Here is a 27,328-nt window from a genome sequence, read left to right on the forward strand (position 1 = left end):
GTGATGGTGAGCACGGTCATTTTGAGGGAAGGAAAACAACCAGAACAAAAAAGGATTCATGAACAGAAGGGATTCGTGTCATCTCGGACAGAACTGTTGAGCGTGTCGGTGTCTTTATTTATACAATAACTTATTTCTGAGCACTTTGGATTCTGTTTTTCTTTTAGGATTGACAGAAAACCAAAGTGCACTCACTGCTACGTTAAAGGATAGAAGTCTTTGTTGAGGGAGAAGAAGTGAATGGCACGCTGGAAACGTCCTCGTGTGTGAGCTGATCTTGTGCCTTGTTCACTGCAGGGCTGTGTGGGTAGATAAGTCCTCACTGATCCACCAGAACCTTCTCAGGCCTCCTCCAAATACTCCTCTCACCGCCTGTCGCTTCATAAAGTGGCTGTTTCTAGTTTCACTCTGTCCTCCCTTCTGCCCTCCCAGCTCCCTGACCGAGCCTCTCAGTTCCAGGAGGATCTTTTACCTGCAGAGAAAGAAATCAATGAAATCAAACTGTTCAGTAGGTCTGCACCATTCGTCGCAAATTATTACCGCGACATGAACATCTGCAATAAACACGTCACCAAAGCCTGAATCTACTGCAATAAATGAGACAAGTTATTGAATGTGAGCCAGCAATGCTTTCTCACTAAATATCTGATCTGTTCGGGCGAGGGTACAAAGGGAATACTTTCACATCTTTTTGAAGGAGCCAAGTTTGAGCGAGTTATCAGCACTCCTCAGACTGATTTTAAGGGTTAAAAAAAAAAAAAAAAAAGTTTTTTTTTGGACATATTGCGAAGCTGGATTCTGTGTAAAACATGAAGAACAGCAGAGAGATGTATAGTGTTTTCAGAAACACACAAACACTGCTGAACATTTCATGAAAGCAAACTGCTCATTTGTTCACCCTGACTCTCCTCACCCTCCTTTTCTGCTCTCCAGTATGTTCTTCACGATGCTGTTAATACATCCAATTAGAAGGGGAATTGATCGAAAGGTTTACATCATGTCCTGCCTCGTGACACACACCCCCCCCCCCCCCCCCCATACAACTGCAGTTTCCTGCTGTGAAGTGCATAATGTGAACAGGCAAAATAACTTCAGGAGTGCATGTGTGAAAAAGGATATTTCATATCAAAACATATAAAAGACTCAGAGCAGACAATCAATGAGCCATTTAAAGTTTCAGCCACAAACCAGAGAACTTTAAGTGATTCAGAAATACGAGTGTTGTGCAGTTTATCTGTGACGAACGAGACAGAGAAAGTGGAACTGGGGAGGTTCATCAGAAACCAGTCCTACCTGGTTTGTGGCTGTCAGGGAGAACTAAACAATCCCTTTAATCTGGAGAAGAAGCCCCCCTCTTGTTTCAAATCTCCTTCTTTCTCCTCATGCCTGCTTTGCCCTGTTTCAGACCGCTTACCACTGCTGCCCCCACCTGGACAGAGATGAACACTGCATCAGGGCGAGCTCGCAACCACACCCTAAAAACCCACTCTGGCAGATCAGAGACGTTTAAAGAGGCCTGTGCAGAGTGAGGAAGGTGACGAAGGTGAAGTCAGTGGGCTTGTCCTCTTACCCGTCGTGGTGGCAGTGACCCCGTTCACCGTCCCCTCCACGTCCGTCTCGTCCTCGGCGTAGCTCATGAGCAGACTTCTCTGTCTGTCTGTCAGTGTCCTGCACATGAAGACAGTGGCTCGTGATCGTTGTGAACTAATTCTTTGTGAGTCGAGTCACGACACATAAAAAACGTCTCCACGCAGTAAACAGAACAGGAAGTGAAACAGTAACAGGAGTCTTACTTGGGTACTTTAATCTTGACATGCACATAATGATCTCCAAAGCCGTAGCCACTGACACGAGCGATTCCCTTCCCTGCCAGGCGGATCCTCTGGTCAGTCTGGATGCCTGCAGGGATCTGAACACAAAGACATTACAGTCATATTTCATTTCATCTAGATTTTGAATCGTGGTTGAAGCCTCTGAACGTCCATGTGTCCTTACAGATAGATTTAGTGTTTCATAGAGGCCCGGTGCTCTGGCCGTGCCGCCCAGGATAGCTTGTGCCACAGAGATTAAAAGGTCCGAGTGGATGTCTGCACCTTCCCTCCTGAACACTGGACTTTTTTGGACCTGCAAACAGAAGAAAAAAACCCCCACCATGATCAGTGGTAATAAAACAGAAACAAATGTTGTTTAAACGGTGCTCATTTGAAGTCAAAGAGCTCAGTTAGCTTAGCCTTTAGCTCGTCTCAACACTCACTCATACAACATGATCTAAACTCTGAGGAGAACATGCATAAGCAGTGAAGATGGATAAATGACATTCATATATTGTTTGTTCTTGGTGATTCATTCATGATTAGATTAGATACTCACTCTAAATGTGATGAAGACCTCCTTCTTTCCGACCGGCATTCTGACTGTCTGACCATCCTCCACGCCTGGGAGAGAAGAGGGGAATAATAATGTTGATGAGGATCTGAAGTGAAAAACCCTTCCTTTCTGAGCACAAATCCACAGATCTGTTTTTTTTTCTCTCCAAACATTCATGTATCACATACAATACACATTTAGAGAGTGCAGTTTAATGTGCCTCACAGAAACCTGGCTGACACAAACGTGGATCTACCGGGCTTCACTACAGTGAGAGCGGACAGAGACACGAAACGCAGCGGCAAACGGAAAGGAGGAGGACTCGCGCTGTTTATTAACACCAGATGGTGCCACCATGGACATGTTACTGTGAAGGAGGCAACGTGCAGCAAAGACATCGAGCTGCTGGTGGTAGGTCTCCGTCCTTACGTCGCGCCCAGGGAGTTCTCCCACGCCATTGTGACGTCATCCACTCGAACGTCTCGAGATTACAAACACAGCACCCTGATGCTTTCATTGCCATCTCACGGGACTTTAACCACGTTACATTGAACTCCACACTACCGGACTTTCACCAGTTTGTAAGCTGTCCCACCAAGAAGAACAGGACAATAGACCTGCTGTACGCAAATGTGAAGGACGCCTACACTGCCACCCCCCTACCACCTCTGGGGAAGTCCGATCACAACCTGGTCCTATTCAAGCCACAGTACAAGACTAAGATCCAGAGACAACCGGTAACAACACGCACCTTCAGAAAGTGGTCTCCTGAGGCAGAGGAGGCTCTCAGAGACTGTTTTGAGACCACTGACTGGAGTGCCCTGCAAGAGACTCATGGTGAGGACATCGAGGGGGTCACACACTGCACAACTGACTACATGAACTTCTGTATGGACGCTGTGGTTCTCACTAAAACTGTGCGCTGCTTCAGGCTACAGGCTGTAAGAAGAAAGACAACAACGCAGAAGACGGGGACCCTGAGAGAGCAAACCAGCTCAACTTGTTCTTTAACAGGTTTTGACTGCCCCGTCGCTGCAGCCGGTGCCTGTCCCCCCGGCACAGACAATCCATCCCCCCTCCCCCCCCACCATCACCAGGGACCAGGTGAGCAAGGAGCTGAAGAGACTCCGTCCCAGTAAGGCAGCCGGCCCAGACAAGGTGTGTCCCAGGATGCTAAAGGCCTGCTCTGCTGAGCTGGGGAGCCACTTCAGCACGTCTTCAACATGAGCCTGCGGCTTGGGAAGGTTCCCGTGCTCTGGAAGACCTCGTGCCTCACCCCGGTCCCCAAGAAGAAAAACCCCAGTGAGCCAGGCGACTTCAGACCAAATCGCTCTGACATCGCGCGTTATGAAGACCTTCGAACGGCTGCTGCTCCAACACCTCAGACCCCAGGTCCAACACGCACAGGATCCCCTGCAGTTTGCATACCAGGCGAAGGTGGGCGTGGACGATGCCATCCTCTACCTTACTGAGCACTGGTCACTTTAACGCTAATCACCCTAATCATGTCTGGTTTCATCCTACTGCACTGTTATGCTACATCTGTAATGGTTGACATGATCACCCTAACTAGGTCTATCAACAAGTTTTAGTTTGTGAGGTTTTTAGGCAAAATGCAATGAAAACTGCTTATCCTGAACATTGTTAGGAATTTTTCTGTAATATTTGGAATTCTGGCATATGAAACATATTTTTCCTCTAATAAACACTGCTGTGATAATCATGCCTTTAAATAAGAAACCAAGTCAAAAAGTAAAAGCCGTCGAGGAGATGTTAGGGAAGTCGACAGCGTCATTCTAACGTCTGGTACAGAGCTGGAGGAGCTTCTGTGCTCGCTCACAGTTGAACACTCTCTCGGGTAAGACCGACCTGCAGGCACAGGAACCATCACCGTCTTCCTCTGCTTGGCCTGTCCCGTCCCGCGGCACGAGGTACAGGGCGAGGAGATGACCGTGCCTTTGCCCCCGCAGCGACGACATGTGGAGCGCATCACAAACGGGCCCGTGTTCACCGTCTCCTACAGGGATCGAACGAAAGCGCGGGAGCTCGTTAGGACCCTCTGACATGGGCCGTTTCTCGACAATATCACACGTATCAAAGGATGAATGCAGAAGAGCCAACAGAAAGATTCATTAGCAGTTGCTGACAGAAAAAGCAGCAGCGTGTCCGAGCTCTTACCATGCCCGAGCCGTTGCAGTGGTGGCAGTGCTGGACCTTGGTGCCGGGCTCGTGACCTTTACCATCACAGCGCTGGCAGGCTGCATCTATGTTAACAGTAATCTCTTTGTTGACCCCCTTTGCTGCCTGAGTAAACGTCAGCTCCATGAAGTACTGTGGAAAAAAACAAAAAAAAGGTTCATTATTCTGAGCACGCACTAACTGATACAGCGTAATAAGAAGCGATGAGTGTACGACATACCTCCTGTGGCTGATCAAAAATGGCGTTGAAGTCTCCGAAGCCTCTGCCTCCAGAAAATTCCCCAAAGATCTTGCGGAAGAGCTCCTCTGGGTCTACGCTGTGGGCCTGTCCTGACCAGTATTGCTGCCCTCCTCCGGCCTGACCAGCGTCAAAGCCTGCTGAGCCATATGTGTCGTACTGCTTCCTCTTCCCTTCATCACTAAGGACCTGAGAGAAACATGGTGGTTTACTGTTTGATGCCCTGAAGCTGCGATAGACTTTGAAGAGATCACGCAGAGGGGGGACGCGTCAGTGAAAGGTTCAATAAAGACTGACAATAAACCTCATAAGCTTCAGCCAGCTGAGCAAATTTTTCCTTGGCTTGAGGGTCTTCTTTGTTGGTGTCGGGGTGATACTTTTTGGCCATCTGAGGGACAACAAACACAAACACAGTGTCAACTACTGCAGTGATTGGTGATCGGAGAGCCAATCCGAGCTGTGGATGCACGACCGGCAGGAGCAGACCTGGTAGTAGGCTTTCTTGATCTCTTTCTGGGTTGCTGTGCGGGGTACGCCCAGGGTCTGGTAGAAGTCCTGCTTGCTGCTTGCAGGGGCACTTGTGTGAAAGGACAGCGTGCCGGCAGCATGCGGCGATTTGATAGCTGAAATGTGTAACACAGGGTACAAGGGTGAATAAACAACAGCTGGAATACACGAGAGCTGTTTTAAGACTCATTCATGGCAACTTGTTTAACTCGTATTTTTAATCAACTTAGATGTTTGTCAGTCTTAAAGTATTTATTTTTGCTTGCTAATCTGCATCACAGAGGCTTCATGTCTTTGCAAACCATTATATATCTGATTAAGTTGTAAGTCTGTCAGAAGGTTCTGGAAACAACTCTGGACATCATGTACTTGTATGACTTGCTGTGATAATATACTTGTATCTCGGCCAATAGCAACAACATCTGGTTGTTGACAACAAGACAATCTAGAAATCCCAGTCCTGACCCCTGGAGAGAGACAGAACTGGACCTGTGTGAATCTATCTTCTCTTTGCAAGTTCAAATTAATGGCTGCAAACCAGCTAGCCAAACTGACTGCATCACATTTCTATATGAATAAAACAAACAAAAAAAGCTCATAACACATGTGCTTGAGGCTTAATCAAGCTACTTTAGTTGCATCATTTAAGTGCACAATACATTAAAAGGACGTCTAGCTTAGCCTAGCCTAGGCCATATGGGTAACACACCGCCTCACCTGATAGTCCTCTCAATGTCAACGCTTTCCCTGCTCCTCCACACATCAGGTTTCCTCCCCGCCAGACTTTCTCCCCTCCCAGTGTGCAGACACTACGAGCTCCTCCATGCCCGCCACAAACAACCGCACCGGCAGCTCCGCGTCGACCGGAGGACACGAACACGGTAATCCAGCGTGAGGAGCAACGGGCTGCCGACGACGCCATCATTCCTCCACTAGGAACTAACTAACCTCGACGAGGCTCACTGCGCATGTCCGTGTGGCGAAGTGGGCGTCATCAAAGATGCAAAGATACTTTGTTTGGTTCAAGAGCGTGCACTCCTTAGAGAAACGAGTTGTTCCCTCCTGTCCTAAATGTTACTGTTCCCTTTGTAAACGCAAGTGGGACCTATTGCTTGGACCATCATCAGACGTGTTAATTAAAATATAGAATGTAAGTTTTTTATGACCCGTGATAGTGCTGTTTTTCATATATCACACCGCCCACGCGGGCAGCTCAATGGAGCAAAGCGAGCTGTCACCAGCTGACCAAACCGAGCTGTCAACTACAGCAGGACTCCTCTCTCTATCGCGCTCTCTCTCTCTGCTGAGTACCAACCAGCTCGACAGAGACACCCGGAAGGCACGAAAGTCAATTTGAGAGGGCAGCATGAATCGCTTTAAGACCTCCAAATTCAAAAACACCACGCCGCAAATTGCCAAGAAAGATGTGAGTAGTTGCCGAGCGTCTGCCAGTCTGTCCTGCTCACATTATATGTGGTTATTGTTAGCTGTGCTGGTTGAGTGGTGTTTTGGGGAACGCCTGCCTGCAAGGGATGTTGAACTTCCTGCATCTGGTAGCATGCATAGTAATAAGAGAACTACACGCAAATCTGAACCAACTCACAAGTACTCACACGAACTGTGTGCTTCTAGTAAAACACTGGCAGACATGTGGGTGAAGAGAGCTGCTAACCCTCTTTGGATGCTGTACTGACGTCCATCACCATGCTATTACACCAATGCTAACCGACTTTCCCCCTTTTCTTCTAAAAGTCTTGGCGCATGCACGACTTTTTACTCCAGAGCTGTGTTTGCTCTGCACAGGTTTACTATGTCAGTAAAATGGAAAGATAGCGATTTGAAAGGTGAACACATTGAGGTGCTAGTACAGTAATTCCTCTACCATTTGAGTGATGGTTGCCTTTTAGGCTGCATGAATGAGGCGACATGTCTGGACAGCACTGCACTGTCTTGCATACAAATCTGTCATTTTTCTTCTTCTCTGATCTGGACCCTTCTGTTTGAGGTTGCATCGCCTGCAGCTCTCCTCACTGAGGTAGATTATGTATCAGCCCCCCCCCCGCCCCCCCCCAAACACACACACACACACTTTTGTTTTTATTGAGGCAGGAAAATGCTTGGCATGTCAAGAGATAGTGGATGTTATCGGCGTCTCTCCAGTCTCTGCACACATCTTGGACAGCAGGTGGTGCTTTGCTGCTCTGAATATTAACAGACCGGTGAATGTGGGTGAGTGTGGCTCCAGTCATGTGATGGAGGGAGCTGTCATGTCATCAAACATTATATAAAAGGGAAAATGGGGACAGGAGCAGAAAGTGAGAGAGGGGCTAGAAAAGGACACCAAGCCGTAGACGATGGAGTCTCTTTCGACCCAAATAGTTCAGAAAAGTTGACATTTTTCCACATGGTGGAAGTTTAGTCACAGGAGGGGTTTAGGTATTCATTTAGTCAACTTCTATTTGGCTGGTGAGCACGCTTTTTGGTGCTAATTCTCTTTCTGATCGTGGATTTGTTCATGGATTAGCTACACAAGTTGTTCAGACTCCTGGCAATAATGCTCCAAAACATCATAGAGCTCACACACCATCATCCAAGTGGATTTATGAAGGCAAGACAGTCCTTACTTTGGCCTGAAAATGTAATCCAGTCTAAACAGAATCATGCTACTTTATTGTGATTTCAAGTGTGTGTGCAAGAAAAGAAAAAAAAAAAGGGAGTGATACAGTCTTCTCAGTGCCCTCCTGTCGCTCCAGTCAAACAGCACTGAACATGTTGGACGCTCTGTCGTCTCGCTGCTCCTGCCTTCTTAAAACGATGAACGAGGTTTGAAGAGCGTCTGCTGCGCAGCGCGGGGAGCCCTTCCACTTCCTCAACGCCGGCTCACTCAGGAGCACTTCACAGCCAGATCCTTCCTGTTTAAGTCCCAGCTGACTTTATGGACTTTTTTTTGTTTGATTCCAGCAAAGACAGTTCACAGTCAGAAACATTTTTCATGACAAGAAAAAAATTCAATGACTTTAAAAACCAAAAAGTAAAATGAGAACCAACTAACTGCAAATAGAAAACATTTCTATCCATCAGCACTTATTGTAGGATTGTAGTCATTAATCTCCGTGACTCTGTAATCTGTTGCAACACTTCCTTCTTTGTTTTTTTTGAATCCCTCACAAGTGTGTTGTGTGTCTTTAAATCCAGGGATGGATCAACAACATCCGAGCTGGTTCCTTCTCCTCCCAGGGGAGCCACATCCGAGCCAGCTCCAAGTTTGTGGTTTTCAACACCGAGCAGGCCGGTGAGTAACGAGAAGGAGTGAGCCAAAGTCATGTTTGCTTCATGTAGACTGAAGAATCCACGCTTGTGATGTCAGCACCGTGCTGCAGGTCATGTTGTCAGGTGTCCACGTTTAATCAGCTGAGAACTTTGAGAACAAATAAACTAGAATGAGAAAAATCTGTGAAATCCTTTTACAAAACATGAAGCTGTTTATTTTTCATCATGAAGCTATTGTTCTTTTCAAATAGTTCTTAATAATTCTAATAGTTTGTTTTATTAATCTGTTATTTGTCCTTCTTTTGTTCATTTGTTGTATTAAGTGTGTATTTACTTTGACTTATTTGCCTTGTTTTAGTTGTAAGTCGTGGTGGAGAAGAGCTTTATGGATAAAAGTTGTCATCTTTAAACATTACTGCGTTACTAACAGTCGAGCAGCAGTGTGCTGAATGAAGCTGTTCTGTGCGTCTTTCTGCAGGTGGAGGCCTGCTGGGCCTGTCCTCAGTCAAACCTGCTGCAGATGGCCAGTGGACACTCACCCAGATCTCCTGCCATTCAGGTAGCTTTTCCTGCAGAACACCCCCCCCCCAACTCTTTCTTCTGCATAAGCACTCCGACCTTTTAGGACTGGTCTGCTCTGCGTAGATATTACGAAATGACATTTTCAAGATTAGAATCAAAACAAAGATCTCCATGGAATATGGCTCTCAGATGTTGATCTGTCATAGCTCGGTAATGAAAGTGACTTGTTTGTTTTTCTCTCTGTCAGATCTGGTGACTGATATGGACTTCTCTCCTTTTGATGAAAGTCTCCTGGTAACATGCTCCACTGATGAAACGGTGAGCTCATTCCCTCCTCTCTCTCTCTCTCTGTCTGTTTCAGCTTCTTATTTTGAAACGTATATAAATCCTCTCTGTTTTTCTTGGCCTGGTTTCTTGCACCATATGAACCTCCTCTTGCTGCTCTTTTTTATTTATTTTTTGAATCCTCCCTCATTTCACCACATTATCCTCAGCCACAGGTGTCCTAGCTTACAAGAAATCTGCTGAGTTTGCTTCTGCATCTTCAGACTCAGCAGCTCGGTTTACCTCCGCAGCCTGCACACACACACACACACACACACACACACACACCTACTATATCCACACACACTCAAGGTTTTCTGCAGTGCCTGGAATTTTCAGCACACAGCCGATTCCTGTCATCTTTGGCCAACAGGGAATCCAGCTTCTCATACTGAGCAGTGTTAAGACAATAGATTGAAGTGGAAATGAGCGAATGTGTGAAATATGATCAGGGGAATGTGTTTTTACTTTGACTTAAATGATCTCATTGCATCCAGAAAATCCCTGCTTACTCGTCTGATGTGGCTTCTTAAAGAACAGCTGTCACAGCACGGCGATCAATCCTGTCTTTTTTAATGTTCAAGGCAGCAGACAGTCACTGAGATTTGAGCATTTAGGAGGTAGAATGCGACTGAAGTGGAAGGTGTGGTGAAGAGATTTCCCTCTGCCTGTGTGTTTCAGGTGAAGCTGTGGCGTTTGTGCGATCCCGAGCTGCAGCAGCCCAGCAGTCCAGAGCTCACGCTGCATCCAGGTCACGGCAGGCTGGAGCTGGTGCTTTTCCACCCCACCTCCTCCAGCCTGCTGGCTGTCGGCGCCAACAAGTCCCCCCTGGTATGGGACACCAGCCGCCAGGACACGCCACTGGCAGGTAGCTAAACGAGTGCCACATGTGGGAACACATCTGTTTGTGTGCACAGTTTAGATTGTACCACTGAATGTAGTTTTGTCCAAGTCTTTGTTGTACATCACACACTGTCGATTACATCTAACATTTCAGTCTCTGTCAGTTAGTCTGAAGGTTTTTTTTTTTTTTTTTCCCGTTCTGGCCTGTTTTTGTTTTATGAGTTTATAAATGTGGATTTTGTCTGACTGACACTGCCTACGTTTTACAGCCCTGTGGCTCTGTCTATGTGGGTCGGAGCAGCAGAGGTAATGTTTTGGTTCGGTCCCGGTCTCCACAGACTGGCCTCAGGATGTAATCACACTATCCTCTGGCATCAACCCCCCCCCACCCCCCCACAAAACCACAAACACTTTGCCCCCTTCCCCAAAGTCAATGACAGCTGGCCTGGCTGCTGCTCACTGCTGATCCAACCTTTCATGCGCTCCGCTGTGCCCCCCACACACCAGCTTTCATCCCCCTCATTCCTCATCGATATGTGACTGAGGGACAATATGTGACCTTGAAAAATGATGTTTGGGTTTCAGTCCATGCCTTGAGTGTAACTGTCATAAGAAGTGCACTTCTCCTCTTTATTCATCTGTTTGGTTTCAGCCTGTAAAAATCACTCGTGCTGTGCTCACCTGCAGCACTGCAGCCATACATGTGTCACGCTCCTCAGTTCTCTGATGTGACTCATTGTTTGTTGTAAATCCTACATATGCTGTATTGTGTGTTTAATTGTGTGTTTAATAACTTTTTTGCTTGATTTATGGCTTCATCTCCTTCCTGCTTTTTTTTTTTTTTTCGCTCTCTTACATTTTTTGTGTTCTTTCGTTTATGTCTTGTCCGTACACGTGTCAGCATTCTGTGTTCACACTCTCGCATCGGTTCCTCTTTTTCTGAACCTTACTCAAGATGCCCCTGCCTAATTATTATACATGATGTCTCCAGCCCTTTCCCCGCCTCACCTTCCTCTCTGATCGACGTGTGTGTTTACAGTCCTGGAGCAGCACGGTGACCAGCTGCAGAGTCTGAGCTGGAAACAGGACGGTTCCCTGCTGGCCACCTCCTGCAAGGTGAAGAGCGCTCACACCAGACCGCACAAACACTGCAATTACCTGCATCGCTTACAGCATGACACAGCAGCATTTCTGTCCTGTTTTAATCCCATTTTCCAACTTTACTACCCTTGTGAGTGAGGTTCGAGAGCTGCAGTTGCAACAAGTGACCACTAGATGTAGCCATTGGCTCATATTGAGCGCAGCTTTCCACTCATTGGATACTTTATTTACATGGGGTTTACTCCATCAAAATGTCAACAGAGGTTATGTGCCTAAAAAGGTGTAAGGGGGGGGGGGGGGGGGGGGGGGGTTTACATCACGCATTCGAACCTGTAGAGGGGGAAAAAAGAAAAAACTTTGAAAGCCGTGTGACGTGAACGATTACAGCTGGTTTGTTCTAAAAGTGATGACAAAGAACCAAACGTTTCTCGCCCCATGAGTCTGCCTCTCTCACTTTCTGCTCCTGTCCCCATTTTCCCTTTTATATAATGTTATAAATATAATGTTGGATGACATGACGGCTCCCTCCATCACATGACTCGAGCCACACTCACCCACATTCACCGGTCTGTTAATGCATTGATGCAGGTCATAGCTGAACTGTATGATCGTTCATTAGGGCACTAACAAGCGTCTGTGTGTGAAGGATAAATCTCTAAGGGATTTTGTCTTGCTCGACCCCACCTGACCTCTTAACCTTCGTCTCCCCTCACTGCTTTTCTCAATCCTCCTGTCTTCTGGTTCAGCTCTAATAAGGAACTAAAGAGCATTTCACCTTTAAATTCGTGCAGCGTGAAGGAAAAAGCCTGTTATGCATTCATGCCATTAGGAAATAAAGACACAGCTTGAAGGCCTTTCCATTTGGTTGTTAATATTTTTAAGTAGAAGGGGGGGGGGGGTTTATGAGCTGGGTGCAGAGACGTCAGGTTTATGGTGGAATTGTTTCATGAATGTGTTTGAGTTTCAGGGAAAGGTTGAGGTGTTTTCATCAGCATGAGGAATGCATCGATATATATCGGATGATTGCTGCCTCGATGACAGATATCAATCAGCCAATTTATACGTATTGCGTTCAATTCAATTTAATGACGGAAAGCTTCTAAATCCCATGTTTAATGAATGATTATTCATCATGTATATTTCAACAATAATATGGAGGCAGGTTGTTCTTTAAATTTGAAAGAATGAATTTGTGCTCACGCTGAGCTACTGTGATGAAGGCTGGAGGGACTTTAACAAATGTTTTTAGAAGGAAGATTAATTTGGGTTCCTGGCCCAGATAGAGGAATTAAATAACAACAGAAATGAAATAAAAAAACAAGAAATAAGCAATCAATTCTACACATTAATATTTCAATTAATTCTCAAAAAATCAGAGTTACCTTTAATGTCGATATCGGCCTTGATTTTCTTATTCTGTACATTTCTATTCAAGACGTTTTATCTTCACGTATTTGTGTCTTATTGAAGCTGAGCTTCTCCCTGATTGATGCGATAATGACGCTGAGGCCCCTGGCGAATACTAAAGATGAGCCCGATGAGCTTTCTCGCTCTTGAATAAACTTTGACACCAAAATCGACCACATGTGCCTCTTTCAACAGGCGAGCTTGTCAGTCCAATCCCCTTTGTTTGTCTTCGCTCTGACAGGTAACAAATTACTCCACCAATCACAGTCTCCGTCTCAATGCTGACATTCACCTCGACAGGATAATCATCCTCACCAGAGCTATTCCCTCTCCCATCAGTTGAAATGTAGTCTAAAAGAACAAGGCACCTGAAAAGAAACAGAGCGGGGAGGGGGCTTTGTAGCCCAGATCAGAGTCAGGGGGCCTCCGAGGTTCCTGCCCTGTTGGTCTCCGGTGTCATTTAACCCAAAAGGCCTCTCTCAATCTCTCCAATCCAACTTATTAAAGCAAATAGGGCCCACCAACATGTGGGTCCAATCCCCCCGGCAATCCCAAAGGGTAAACATTGGGGCACATGGCTGAGGGGGGAACATGAAGGGGAGACCACCACCCCAAAGAGCAGGACTCATGACAGGCCTCGTTTGGACCCGGAGAGATGTATATTTATGACGCGCTTGAAGGGAGAAAGGCGCCATTCATTTTTCGAGCAATCCACCCAGGTAGTACGAGCACAGAGGCAGGAAAGGGTGTGTTTATCCAAGCGACGGACAGGATAGGGCGGCACGCTGCTCAGAAATGAGGTGCCACCAGATTTATGTTCCACAAGTTTACCTTGAGTTTTTCAAAGGCTCATTATGACTGCCCTTTAACTGCAGTTTCCTGAGGTGGAAAAAAAAGCGGGACGGATGAGCAAAATCCTGCAGCCTCAAACTGCCAATCACAACAGGCTGTGTCGCTGGTAACCGTGGGAGACTGGGAACGGGAGGCTGGCAGCAGAGTGTGTTTGCTGATGAGCGAGAGAGTCCCGGCGACCATGTGTGTGTTTGCATACATGTGGAAGTAGTGTGCAGCGAACTCTCAGTCAAACTCATTAACAGCAGCTTGAGAGTGAGCCTCCGTCACTTTGATTAAACAGCTGCTGTGTCAGCACACAGACACACATGTACAAATACACACATGGCCCTCTGTCTGTGCGTTTATGAGTGGAGGTGGTGTGTGAGTGTTTATATTAGTTATTGTCATAGGCTTTTGAGTGGGTTTTCCTTGGTGTGTGTGTGTGTGTGCGCGCGCACGCCGTGTCACATCTGTCCATTTGCAGCCTCTCATCTGTGTGTTTGCACTGCCAGATAGTTTCCTCCCTCGTGTTGTTGTTTGACCAACAACTTTTGGTGGATATTTCACAAAGTCCGTCTAAAGTCGAGGTACTGGGGATTGTGAAGAGAAAAAAAAACTGGTAAAAGCAGAAATACTGAATCAACCTTTTTTTTTTTAAAGATTGATTTTTGGTCTTTAATTGGAGAGAATCAATGATGAATTATTTGCAGGTCAGAGATGGTGATGCCAGAATGAGGTGTTTTAAGTAACAGGTGTACACACATTGATCTGTGCTTTCAAAGCCTGTGTTTTTATGTGAATACGTGTGTGTGTATTGTTCTAGCACTGCTGGCTCAGGCCCAGGTCACACAGGCCCTGAAGATGTAGCTTTGGGGCATCATATTCGTGGGTGGGCCACACATGCACAGAGAGAGGGGGGCACATTGAAAAGAGGCTCTTGAGGAAATCCCTTTGTTTGCTATTGAAGCTAATAAACAGCGAATAAAGCCCCTCTTTTATTGCTAAGGAAAGCAGTTCAAAGAGAAGCTGAAGCCCTGATTGATCATCCCTTTCACCCTTGTGATATAAAAAGCTGTATTTATTGTATGTATGGCAGAATGTAGCATGTTGCCCCCTCATGTGTGTGTGCTTGACTGTGTCACTGTCAGCCTCCTGACTCCCTTTGACATGTGAATATGTGCGTGGCTCCGTCTAAGCCCTCATACTTATTACCTGCTATCAGCCCCGTGCGTTCGCTGTGATCACAGTCACACAGACGTATTGAGTGACACGGCTGCAGACACTCATGTCCCGGGTCACAGCCTGATTCCATTAGACCCCATTTCCTCTCAATCACGCTGGAGCCTCTCTGATTGGCTGCTGTGACTGATGTGTAACTCGTGTTTGAGTTGGACGGTTTTAGGGCGCGCAAGGCCGCCGAGAGGTCACTGGATTACATTTGGTGCAGATGAATCAGTGAGAGATCACGCAGATAAATGAAGGAGGACTTCAGAGAGTTTGTTATTCTTTTCACGAGTCATCCTTAAATCATGTTTTTAATATTAAGCTTTCATATTTCATACGTTCACTTTATATTCCATAAAAATAACAGAAACATATTATCTCCCTCTTTCATTGTGACTTTAAGTCTCGACTTTCCAAATGCACTTTGATCGCCCATTAAAGTCCAATATTTGAAATCACATATTTTTAACACATTTATTTCGCTGAATTAAAATGCTATTTATGTGCACATATTCATAAAAGACAGCTTAACTTGTGCATCTAATGCAACAGTCTTGCATAAACTATGTCTTTTACAAGGGTTATAATGTTAACCCCCTGCATGTGCCATGCAGATATAAACTAGCTCTATGCTAACTCTGGTGCAATACATTGAATGGCAACATTTATGTTTAATATTGTACATGGTCCTTTTACATAAAAAAGTTAAGTGAAATGATTTTTTTCCCCCCCATAATAATTTTTCTATTTTTTTTCATCTGTTTAGGACAAGATGCTGCGAGTGTTTGACCCCAGAGCCCAGCTGACACCGATCCAGGTAAGTCCCACTACGAGAAAAGATACCCACAATACGAAAACACTCAAAAACTGCAATTAGAAAACACAAAACATGAAATTGAAATTCAGCTTCATTTTGTACAATCTTTCGACCGTATAAAAAGTCGTAAAACAGTTCGCCAGTGAAGCCAAAACATTAAGAGCTCCCCCTACTTGACAGGCTGTGGTTTAAGGCACACGCTCCGCCTCCTCAATGTTAGTGGATGGGACATGAGTCAAACAACAACATTTAAGTACATGACCAACTCGATCTTTCTAAGCGTGTTTTCTGCCACGTCAAATGCGGCTCCTGCATCGTGTGTGCTCTGGATTAAGGAGAGGAGAGACACTAAGGGTAGAAACGTAAGAAAGACGCTATTAGCCTGAGGACTCTTTGCTGTTTATGGGTCATTTAAATGTGTGTTAGCAGAAGAGGCAGGATGTCATCACCTTCACTCCACCAACTGATCTCTACTGCGCAGACTCTGGCTCCCAAAAGGCAATATGTCAGCGCCTGTCGTTGGGGGAGAGGGGGTAGAGATACACTGTCCATTTTCATATACAGTCAAAGGTACAGCCTAATTGAAGAATTACTCCGACAACTATCTCTCCCTTGCCATCTTCTGTTTTTGTGTGTGTGCTTTTTTTTCTCCACTTTTCATGCTACATCTGGTGATAAACATGTTGACAGTCACCCAGCTAGCTCACCACTGGCCTGGTCTCTGTGATCCATTCACTCTTGATTTATAGATATTCTTCACAAGCTGAGGTCCCTGCTCTCCCCTTCTTCCCACGAGTACCACTCCACACTTAACCAGCACGTCTGTGAACCTCTCTGCTTTAGCCACTCCATCTTTTCAATATTGGAAAAAAACCTCCACCAGAATGGGAGAAGAATCTGTTTTTCAGGGGAGTTAAAGATGTAGACAAAGGAGGAATGGGGAGGGGGGGTGCAAAAACCATAACTTTTTGGTGCTGGACCTCCCACAATGTTTTAATTACTGATGTCTGCCTTAAGGCAAAAGGCTCATGCATTTGTAAATACGAGAAATCCTGCAAAAACACGACATGCCACTGCAGATTAAATTTTGGGCCACAGAAATACCTGCAAGGCACATCACCCTGTAAGGGAGTCAGACAGCATACTTCTGCACTCTGCATGGCCTCATGTGTCTGCATAGTGTCGCTTATGAGTGTCTTGTGGGTGTGTTTTTTTTTTAACTTTGACACCCTTGTGAAAGCAATTCTGTTTGTCAGGAATGTGATGCCATTGACTTTGACACAAAGAGACAGCAATGTAAAAAGGATCATGCAGTTTCTTTGTGGCACGCTTAACACTGTGCGCCTTCCTGCACTATGTAGAGTGCGAGTACAGTGCATGTGCCTCTGTGTTTGTTTAAGTAACATGAGCTCAGACGGCTGGCTCCTCTCCAGTGTTTGAACCTGGGTGTTTACATCAGGTGTGTCGGCGTTGAGGTCCCTTTCAACACACTGCTTTTCAACAGGCCGGCTTGAAGTTTCTCCAATGCACCCGTTCTCTCTTTGTCTCTCTCTGCAACGCTGACATACCGCTACAACACAGATTTACGATTTCCCAGCTAAATACTATCCCAAATCCTTGGCCACTATACATAGCCTTGTCTTAATAAATTGATGCAATGCAAAGGAAATTGCACTGATGTTGCATGTAAATCACATTTTGCAGCTAAAGCATCTCATTAATTCAGACTGAATCAGCCATTTGGAGAGACTTTATGTCAGTCTGAAATATTTTCTCCAGGAAAAACCTCAGTGGTTAGTGCTGGTGGTGGAGATGTGCTGCTGGGGCTTTCCAGCCATGTAGCCAACAGATCTTATGAGAGAGAGAGGGAGAGAGAGAGAGAGAGAGGGAGAGAGAGAGGGAGAGGGAGAGAGAGAGAGGGAGAGAGAGGGAGAGGGAGAGGGAGAGAGAGAGAGGGAGAGAGAGAGAGAGAGAGAGAGGGAGAGGGAGAGGGAGAGAGAGAGAGGGAGAGAGAGAGGGAGAGGGAGAGAGGAGGAAGTTTTATTTTTATCTTTATGTTATGTGCTTCAGACCGTCTGGATACTTTGCAGACTTAAGTTAAATCAATATGATGCATTGTCACAACTACATGACAGTTAATTAAACAGTGACAGAGAAGACCTCCCTTTAATTCCACAGAAATCTTTTCAGACAAGAATAGTGGCTAATATGAACGAGGGCAACTGAAAGCTTTGACACTTCTCTGTCCCTCTCTGTTTACTGCACTGGCAGATTCATATTTAAAAGCCCCATAAACTGCTCAAACACAAAGTGGGGAGAGCAGCAGTGGTTCCACTTTGCTTGTGCATCAGGCACGAACACACAGTCTGTGGCATCTCCTTGTAACCGCCGTAACAATGGGAAGTGTTGTTTTGTGTTTCATGGCGCTGAACGATGCTTTGCAGTGACGTGCAGACATTTGGAGGTTGACACTCTTCTCGCTGGCCTCCCTCACCATCTGCATGTTTGAAACCTGGCTTCATCAGATGGTGTCAACAGGAGTGGCAGCAGCTCTCTGGTTTCTCAGAAAAAGAGAGAGAGAGAGTCTAACATCTGCCCTCTCCGGCTGAAGCCTTGCAAATCCAAACCTTGGCTGATTTCAGAGAGATAGAAAAGAGAGATCAAGAAAGCAAAGGGAACACAAAACCAAATAGGGAAGAGCAGCCCGCTCAAATGTTTGATCTGGGTTCTAACTCTTTGGTTTGAGGTGGTGAAGCCATGTGCAGTGTGTGGAGGAGGACAGCAGCTGACAGAAAGAAAGAAAGAAAGAAAGAAACAAAAAGAAGCTGTCTTGGACTGTAGGTCATTTTAAAATTGACAATCCTGTTGCTGATATGGTAAGTCTTCTTGTGGGATAATATATCATTATTGGAATAGAAAATCTATGGAGGAGAGTTGGTGAAAAACTCTGTCTTTTGTTTGCTGACCTATCAGCTCTCTGGCACTTTTTCACACCTTGCACTGACATCCATCCCGTGCATTCTCAAAACGAGTGGATAGCATTAAAGCAAGATCAGAACGCACCCCGATGCTCCCTGAGGATGGAGTGAGATCCAACGGCTCAGACCACATTTGGAGGTGTTCTGGCACACATTTATTATCTGGTTCTCTTTGCTAGCAGAGCTAGCAAGCTCATCCTGGGCAGCATTAAGTACCGACCCCTCAACTAGGAGAACAATGCCACCCACCCCCCCACCCCGCCCGCCGGGTGTAATAACCATGACTCATTCACGGGCAAGTGTAAATGCCCGTTCTTAAGTGCTGTCCACTTGTGATCAGATCATCCAGGATGCACGTGAAGGTAGAAACATTTGAGAGTGGACATACAGTAGCTCTTGTGTGTCTGCTGTTTCCATCCATGGCAGCGAAGTAATCGACTTGAGCTGGCTCATCCCTGCAGCCAGCACTGAACAGGGTTCTCTTTTAGCCAGGTGGGGTAAATGTAGGCCCTAATTACAGCCCTGCTCGGGCTTTATTTATAGGAAATAAAGAGTGTGCAGGGTAATTAGGGTCTTGGACAGGAGGAAAAGTATGTGCTGCATCTGTAATCAGTGCAAGTGTGTAGGCAAGTGCACGAGCATGCACACGGTTTTATTGAAGTATTTTGCACACACAGGGAGAGAGTATTACTGTTTTTGTGTCATCCCATCAAATAAGAGCAGATCAAGTTTGAGATTGGAGGTTTTTTTTGTTCTCTGTTTTCTGCTTCTTTCGTTTCTACTATGTAATCTGCAGGGAACAGTCAACGTTGGCTTATGTTACTTTAAGCTAAATGAAAAGGTAAAAATGTTGACTTAATATTAGCCGATGGAAGCTGTGGTTCACCAAGTGTTATTAAGTTGTCCTATTTGTGTGACAAAGCTTTTTAAATAGAACGGATATGTCAGATACATTTAAAAGCTCAGGATTCTGCAGTTAGCATGGCATAGCAAAGCTTTGAATCATCAAGCACCAAAGATAAACATGATGTGTATCATTAAAGCTGATTTTTGTTGGACTCGCTGTTCTGGGCTCTGCCCTCCCTGCCATTACATCCCTACACTGGCCTCTTGGTCTCAGATGAGTTCCCCTCACATCTCTCTGGAGCTTTAGGCCTCCGCCCTGCTTTCCTGCCCTGAGAGGAGGCCCACTTACTGAGCTGATCCTGGGGACCACGAGTGGTTCTCTGGATGCTGGGACACATTGCATTAGCGAGCATTCGCATCTCCTCTTATCTCTCCTGCAGCTTTTGATCGTTCCCTGATGTCCGTGTATTTGCTGTGTGTGTGTGTGTGTGTGTGTGTGTGTGTGTGTGTGTGTGTGTGTGTGTGTGTGTGTGTGTGTGTGTGTGTGTGTGTGTGTGTGTGTGTGTGTGTGTGTGTGTGTGTGTGTGTGTGTGTGTGTGTGTGTGTGTGTGTGTGTGTGTGTGTGTGTGTGTGTGTGTGTGTGTGTGTGTGTGTGTGTGTGTGTGTGTGTGTGTGTGTGTGTGTGTGTGTGTGTGTGTGTGTGTGTGTGTGTGTGTGTGTGTGTGTGTGTGTGTGTGTGTGTGTGTGTGTCACTGCCTGCGCGTATATCATGTGCTCTTCAAATTACAGTGCTGAAAATACCCCTCATAGTTTTGGGCCAGTGCTGGCCATAGAGCTGTCGATCTGTGGTCGCTGGAAGAAGAGGGAGACAGGAAAAGGGAATAGTTTGCCGGACTTGGGGGCCAGATTCCTCGTTTTCAGCTCGAGCTTCTGCTGCCTTGGGTGAAATTAGAGAGGACCACGAGCTGGAATGGGTTTGGACTTGAAGAGGGAACGCCAGGCAGGGCCAAGGAAAAGCAAAGCGGTTTCTGGTATAGGTGGCTTAAAGCATTCCATCTTTTAGATCCTTCCATAAATTACACACACTGAACTCGCTGGTAGGTGTTTGTGTCTCTCCATACTTGCATTACTCATTACAAACTGTAGACTGTTATCTCACTCACTGTGAATAAGTGTGTTTTGGAAAAGTGTTTTGTGCAAGTGGGGGGCAGTTGAGCGTGTGTGTGCATCCTCAGATTTCTAATTACAGGCAGAATACACTATCAGCGGGCGTGTGTGTGTGTGTGTGTGTGTGTGCGTGCGTGCATGGACTCTGGCAGGCAGCACAATGAAACTCTTTGAGACTGCACAGATGTGAACTCAGGGGGAGAGAGAAATATTGAAAGAAGTGACGTGAAATGGAAGAACTTAAGTGTAGTGGTTGTGCCTCCATTTTTCATTTGTTCTGTTTTAACTTTTTTTTTAATTTATGTACAAAAATAAGGGAACAGACTCAGCTGAACCGCTTTCAGTAAGCAGGTGTGACACTGATTTATTTTGTGTCATCATTCAAATTGATAATGCAGAAGAAAAGACACCTGGCAAGAAAAATGACTTCACTTGAGTTAAAGGTCGAGCTGCCAATTTGCAGGTCGATCCCCATCAGACCAAAGTAATCTCTTTGACCTTCTCATGGCTGATAATAATGTTTCTCCATGTCACCTCCTGTTAGCCAGAACAAAACGTGGCATGACAACTTTTGTCATGCTGCGTCCAAATGCATTTATTCTTCCATCAGATGAGTTCATTTCTGCAGGTCTGTTTCTCCTTTCATATAAACACACACCTGTCTTTTTGCCCTTCACGTCTGTGCTTTGTCCAACTGACTCTCGTGCGATGCTGCTTTGTGCCTCCATCTCCCTCCACCCAAACCTGCTGGGTTCAGGACCTGGTAAGAGCCAGTGGTTAACTCAGCCCAGATGCCGCACCCTCACTCCCCTTCTCGTCTTCTGTCTTTCCTCTCCTCTCCCTCCATCCCTCAGCTCCCTGTCTTACTGGCCGCACGCACTGCCAACATTAGTTATAGTTTTAGTGAATTTTGGCACAGCTGAAAGAAGTCTTTCCTAATGAGGGAACAGGATTTGTGCCGATCTGGACAGCTCTGCAAAACAGTGGCATAATATCCAGATCTTCCATTATTTCATTCGATGGAGACGTTCTCAAATAAATGTTCGGACTTAACTCCTCTGGGTGCTTATTCTCATTGTAAACGAAGAGATAATCTAACCTTAAGGTTTGTTTAATGTCTTGTTTGAATTACGCTTTGTGTGTGTTCACAGGGAATGATGAGGTAATAATGAATGTCAGTCCGGTTGCTGGACAAGAAGCTTAGGCAGGTCAAAAAGTCCAACAGGGATTTGAATGGAGAGATTTGAAGTGTGTGAGAGTTTGAGCTGCTTTGGGAAAACTAACAGCATTTGTTTTTGTGTGTGTACATGTGCATGTGCCTGTGGGTGAGGTTCTGTGTTGAAGTATTTTTGCGGAGGGAAGAGGTAAGCGCGAGTGCCAGCTGGCGGCGGCGGAGCTCTTTGCTCACATGTGTGCGTTGTTTGTGAGCGGAGGCCTCATTAGTGTGCTGGCTGCTCTGGGACTGTTAGTTTCCAACTAATTAAGGCCACATACGCACACATGTGGGCGACACCTGGAGCCCCAAATGGATGACGATCAGCTTTTGTTATCCTGCCGCATACGAAGGAGAAGATCCGTTATCATGGGAGTAAGTGTCTTCTTCATATGCCAGTCACGCTTTGTTGGAACCCGAGTTCACACATTGTAGAGTTAAGAGGCAGAACATCTTAAATTAAGACGAAACATTAGATAATGACATAATCATTACGACTTGGGCTAAGTTCACTTGGGAATCCCTTGTTTTATGAACGGTGTCATCATTTGTGATTGGAAGAATTAGCTGATTCATTTAGAAATTAATGACAACTCAGTTTCATCATCTTACGGCTCCCATGGGACTCCAACTCCCTTTGCCTTGTTAATCTTCGCTACAGTTTCTGGGAACTAAAATGTGGCTTGAATCGACCTCTGCACTGCTTTGCTGATGCTATCCATTTTATTTTGAACAAAAGAACGTTTCTGTGTCTGTGCCCGAAGCGGCCCGCTCCTGGAGGTATTGCAACAGCAGTAGGAATTTATTGTTTTCGGCTTTATTGCAAACAGTGCAGCAGAATAAGGTGTAAACTAGCTTGTGTTTGAACTCCTCCAACCTGTGTTGTTTTACAAACCATCAGCTAAGGTGGTTTAAACGTGAAGTGTTTGGTTTTTTTGTGTGTTTTTTATGTGTTAAATGCAAACGGAAGAAGAATGATTGTGTCAGTAGCAAAGTGTGTGTGTGTGTGTGTGTGTGTGTGTGTGTGTGTGTGTGTGTGTGTGTGTGTGTGTGTGTGTGTGTGTGTGTGTGTGTGTGTGTGTGTGTGTGTGTGTGTGTGTGTGTGTGTGTGTGTGTGTGTCTGTGTGTGTGTCTGTGTGTGTGTGTGTGTCTGTGTCTGTGTCTGTGTCTGTGTCTGTGTCTGTGTCTGTGTCTGTGTCTGTGTCTGTGTCTGTGTCTGTGTCTGTGTGAGACACCATTTTTTACTTTGAATCAAACATCCGGGTCATCATGTTCACTGTAAACACTGTAAACTTTGCTTCCTTCATCATACTGGTTGTCAGCCGAGGCTTAGACTGCACAGCTGATTTGAAAGGAGGGCCTGATCTCGGTTCAATCAAGCGTTTTTCACGCCGCACATTGGATACAAGGGCTGATTACGGCCCTATCAGCTGCTCCAGACTGATGAGCATGAATTTCTGGCATGGTTAAACTTTCGGTTGTCCGACTGCACTCTCTAACACAGTCAATCCTCCTTCTTGTTTTTTTTCCTGATTGCACCTGCACGAAATGTCAGACAGAGTCTGAAATTGGCATGGCAACAGCAGGCATGCCTGTTTGATGCTTCCTGTCTTCACTGTCCTATGAAAGAAGATATTGAAGAGAGAGACGTCGGCAGAAAACAGCTGCTGAATGTTTGTTCATGTTTTTCACAGTGCTTGTATCTAAGCCTTAGCTCTGACTTCAACACCGACTATGGGACTCCTCAAAGAAACCTTTATTGACAGTTGTGAAAGCTACAAGTACCTGTACACACTTCAGTGTGAGTTGACATCGCAGTCGTACAGCGTATGCCTGAAGTAAGAGGTCAGACTGTGGTGTAGCATGCAAGATGTGTGAGAGACATCTTGGTCCAGTCACTCTGTGCTTTTCTCAAAATGACATCGTACAGAGAGAAATAATAAGCACAGAAAATGGAGCCATGTGCTTTGAATGACAACGTCCTGTGCCTTTGTTTGCCAGCATACACGAGCCAAGTTGTATCACATTATTGCAACATGCTGTGATTAAAAAAAAAATCCTGTGTGACATTGATAACTCTGAGTCATTTATTGGCTTGACGTCACCTGGAGGTTGTTTGGTTGACAGATATTTCTTCCCATGAAAGTTTTGTCTTTGTTTTTCTGTTGTTAATACTTGGAGTGGCCAAAGAACTTCATGATAACCACAAACCCATTGCATTGCACTGGGTGAACCACAGCATTATTTGGGGAATAACGTTAATAGAGATAATCGGCAGAATAACAACACACATCACGTTGAGTAAATTGGAAAAGTGGCTTTTACTGAAATTGAACTAATCTAGCCATAAATCAGATGTAACAGAAAATCTAAATGTTCATATTTCCAGTATGATAATCATGTTAAACCTTTTTTATTTTTTTAAAGGAACAGTTACTGTACAGTATAGGTAAGGGATAGTGTTTTGTTTTGTTCTACATCAGTCATGATTACAACTTTCATATGTGTTTGAGTCTTATATTCTGTAAACTTTTAGGTAAATACAATATTTATTGTAAAGCAAAGAGGAATGTCTTAAACCATGTGGTACTGTCTTGTAGAGGTGTCACTATGTTTGCTGCCGTCTTGGGGGGAGGTCTTTATTCTGTATCAATACTAAAAGCTTTGAGTATTGGTTCTGATTATGGGTTTGATCCCCAGCTCCTCGGGCAAGACATTCCACCCTGAGTTGCTCCCGCCGTTTTGTCAGTGGAGTGTGCATGTGTAGAAGTGGGATTAGTAACCTCTGATGGTCACTTTACACAGCAGCCACTGTCATCAGTGTGTGAACGTGTCGGGGGTGACATGCGGTGTAAAAGTGCTTTGAGCTGACAGAACACTAGAAAAGCGCGAGATAAGCTCAAGCTTATTTACCAGTCGATTTTACATGTTATGAATATAGGACACAGATGTGCACAGCTGCATCAGTGCTGAATGTTTATCCTCTTGCAGGCCAAAGAAAATGAGCAAAATTCATGATGAGATCTGAACAGTAATTATCTGAAGCGCCCTCCGAAATCTGGCTCCCACATGTCTTATAAATACCACATTCCTCTCCCACAAAATCCAACTCAGCTCATCTTTTACTAATTGAGCTTCTTAATACAACAGGTCCTGCAACAATTTGTGGTTTCATGCAAGAGCTCCAAGAGAATTTCTCCCTGATTGAAGACGTTGAGTGTTATTGTAAAGTTGGTGTTTGAGGACCTGGAGTAGTGTGAGCAGCCGCAGGAGATCGAGCCGTTTGTGAGCATGCAGAAGAGGAGGTCATTACTCAAGCTGTCAGTCAGATTCTCCTTTGCACAAAGTATGCCACGGGTCAACACTTGGACTGTAGGCATTGAAATGATACCCAGTATTTTTGAAACACAAGCATCAACATTGGAGAATAAATGACACGTTTGATCTTGTTGCACACTTATGACCCTTTAGGCTAACACCTGCTGCTGCAATTACAACCACATTAAGCTTGTTGTTCTTCCCTTCTGTAATTTTGCCAGGATATGAGTGATAATGATCTATACCTAAATGCAGGAAAGTTCCAATATCACACTCTGATTACTGTAAACAAATAGATTGTTAAAGGGTCATAAAACGAAGGAATAGCCTCTTGTATTTACACATGGTAAGGGATTCCATGATTATCCTCAGGAACGTGACATGCCTTCAACACATGTGCCTCCGGAGCGAATCCCGTTCTGCACAATCCATGCTTCTATATGAACGCGTGGGGGTACTTTGAAGATGTGAAGCTTGTGTGATGTGGTTCAGGGAGGGAGGAAAGCTAGCCAACTGTATCCACGGCAGCTATGAAAGAGCCGTAAGTGACAACAGGCCCCCGGAGGGCTGGGTCAAGCTACAGGGATTCAGCGGCTTCATTTTGTCTTAACGGTGTGGGCATGATTTGTGACATGATGTATTGTGCTCCTGCTCTGTCCAACACAACATCTCTTCATAAGAAACCCCTGACAAAGAATCAAGTCTTTGTTTTTACAGACCAGGTCTGGCTTGCAGATTCTCATCAGCCCTGGGTGTCTTGAGTTTTTTGCTCTAGTCAGCAGTATCTTTCCTTCTCTGTGTCATTACTGCCCCATCCTGCCTCATGCTTCTCTGTTTGGATTAAAGGACCAAGCCTCTAAGAGCAACCTAAAGCAATCAATACTCCAACTTCAACCACATTAACCATCAAGAACCCCCCCCCTGATCACCAAACATGCTCTTGAAATCTCCTCTGGCTCTCGTGTGCTTCTTTTGGACCAAATCACTGATTCAGCATTTCAATGGTTCCGTTCATCATGTTAGTTCCAGGAACCAATTAGCTCTCTGTGGCGCTCTGATCCAAGAACAGCCTCTGTGACCTCGGGTTTGTGTTCCCAAAGGGAGGCCCATGCCAGTATCGGCACAGTTAATGCCAGTCCCTTCAAAGTGTGGAGTGACTGGGTCCAATCTGTTGTCCCCCTTGGCCCCAAAGAGGAGCAACCAAAGCCTGAGCTGGCAGAGTTTGTTGGCTGGATCTCAGACTGCAGCCACACGGCCCAATTAGCACCGTGGCTCAATAATTACAGCCTTCATACCACTTTTGTGTTTCATTACATTTCGCAGGGCAGTTAAACTTATTTGATTTTCTAGCCTGGACCGAGAATCCTTAAACAGTCAGCTTTACATCAACCAAAAAACTAGTTTAAAAAACATCAAGTAGGACTCTTGGTCAGGTTTGGTATTTGAATTAAATCCTAATGTAAGATTCATGACTCTTCTCATGATATTTCACAACACCTTGGGATTAAGGGATTGTTTACTTCCCATAGTTCTACTTTTGCAATAGTTTAACTGGCCCTTTGCCTGAATGCTTTAAGAGTCTGAAAATATATCTTCTATTATGCGTAGGCAGATGACCTCTTTCTGCCTTCAGATTCCCAGAACAAGCTAAACAAACCAAGTTATCCTTGGCTACATCTATAGAAAGAGTGTTTGTGAGTGAATAAAAAGAATCTGGAACTGGCTCAGGCTGGATAATGGATTTTACAACTGCCCAAGCTTATTTCTTTACAAATACACATTCTTAGTCGCCCTGCTTCTTCACCACTTACTGAGATTGTAAATGTTCAATACTTTGATACTTTTTGATAGCTTGAGCTATAAAATGATGCAATCTCTCGGATTTGAACGATCAATAGTTCTGAAAAGGACCAAAGCCAAACAAAGCAGGTGTTTAGGAGAGGAACGACTCGGTCAAAGTCACAGACCACTGCACACTGTCGACATTGAACAATGGAAATGTTGTTAATAAGACAGTGTGCAGGAGTTTTCCTGCGATTCCTTGCAATTAAAAACAAGAATATTGGGTGCATAGGACTTCTGTATTTTGTTGCTTTTGTATGATGTTAAAGTTGAAACATTTTGTATCTTGAAAACTCTCCCTCTGTCTGAGC

General features: G+C 45.2%; 2 protein-coding genes across 4 annotated transcripts in view; one reads left to right on the forward strand and one right to left on the reverse strand.

Annotated features, from left to right (window-relative positions):
• Positions 1–113: 113 nt before the first annotated feature.
• dnaja3a (DnaJ heat shock protein family (Hsp40) member A3a) lies at positions 114–6,286 on the reverse strand. Of its 2 annotated transcripts, XM_079366523.1 has the most exons (12): positions 6,029–6,286; positions 5,291–5,427; positions 5,109–5,192; positions 4,787–4,993; positions 4,546–4,698; positions 4,237–4,384; positions 2,371–2,435; positions 1,996–2,124; positions 1,794–1,909; positions 1,571–1,668; positions 1,294–1,429; positions 114–472 (listed from the first exon to the last, which is right to left on the reverse strand). In XM_079366523.1, exons 1-11 carry the CDS (start codon positions 6,234–6,236, stop codon positions 1,308–1,310), a joined length of 1,467 nt encoding a protein of 488 aa, XP_079222649.1. In that variant the 5' UTR covers positions 6,237–6,286; the 3' UTR covers positions 114–472; positions 1,294–1,307. The 2 variants fall into 2 exon arrangements, with proteins under 2 accessions (XP_079222649.1, XP_079222650.1); XM_079366524.1 differs by lacking the exon at positions 1,294–1,429 and having other exon boundaries at positions 6,029–6,285.
• Positions 6,287–6,568: 282 nt separating this feature from the next.
• LOC306838377 (mitochondrial import inner membrane translocase subunit TIM16-like) overlaps positions 6,569–27,328 on the forward strand; it is a 107,466-nt gene continuing 86,706 nt past the window's right edge. The window contains exons 1-7 of one of the 2 annotated variants that reach the window (XM_079366518.1): positions 6,569–6,737; positions 8,507–8,603; positions 9,060–9,140; positions 9,351–9,421; positions 10,109–10,295; positions 11,310–11,386; positions 15,603–15,653. In XM_079366518.1, coding sequence (XP_079222644.1) covers positions 6,678–6,737; positions 8,507–8,603; positions 9,060–9,140; positions 9,351–9,421; positions 10,109–10,295; positions 11,310–11,386; positions 15,603–15,653 — 624 coding nt within the window. In that variant the 5' untranslated portion in view covers positions 6,569–6,677. The remainder of the gene's footprint in view (positions 6,738–8,506; positions 8,604–9,059; positions 9,141–9,350; positions 9,422–10,108; positions 10,296–11,309; positions 11,387–15,602; positions 15,654–27,328) is intronic. The other variant, XM_079366520.1, reaches the window with a different exon arrangement.

This window comes from Symphodus melops, assembly GCF_947650265.1.
Source record: "Symphodus melops genome assembly, chromosome: 17".
Classification (NCBI taxonomy): Eukaryota; Metazoa; Chordata; class Actinopteri; order Labriformes; family Labridae; genus Symphodus; species Symphodus melops.

Excerpts from the sequence above, each read along its gene's own strand:
- dnaja3a (XM_079366523.1), bottom strand. The coding sequence starts at position 6,236 with ATGATGGCGTCGTCGGCAGCCCGTTGCTCCTCACGCTGGATTACCGTG. Across the intron at positions 5,428-6,028 it reads GACATTGAGAGGACTATCAG|CTATCAAATCGCCGCATGCT; the intron begins GTGAGGCGGTGT and ends TACACATTTCAG. Across the intron at positions 1,669-1,793 it reads GTCAAGATTAAAGTACCCAA|GACACTGACAGACAGACAGA; the intron begins GTAAGACTCCTG and ends CTTCATGTGCAG.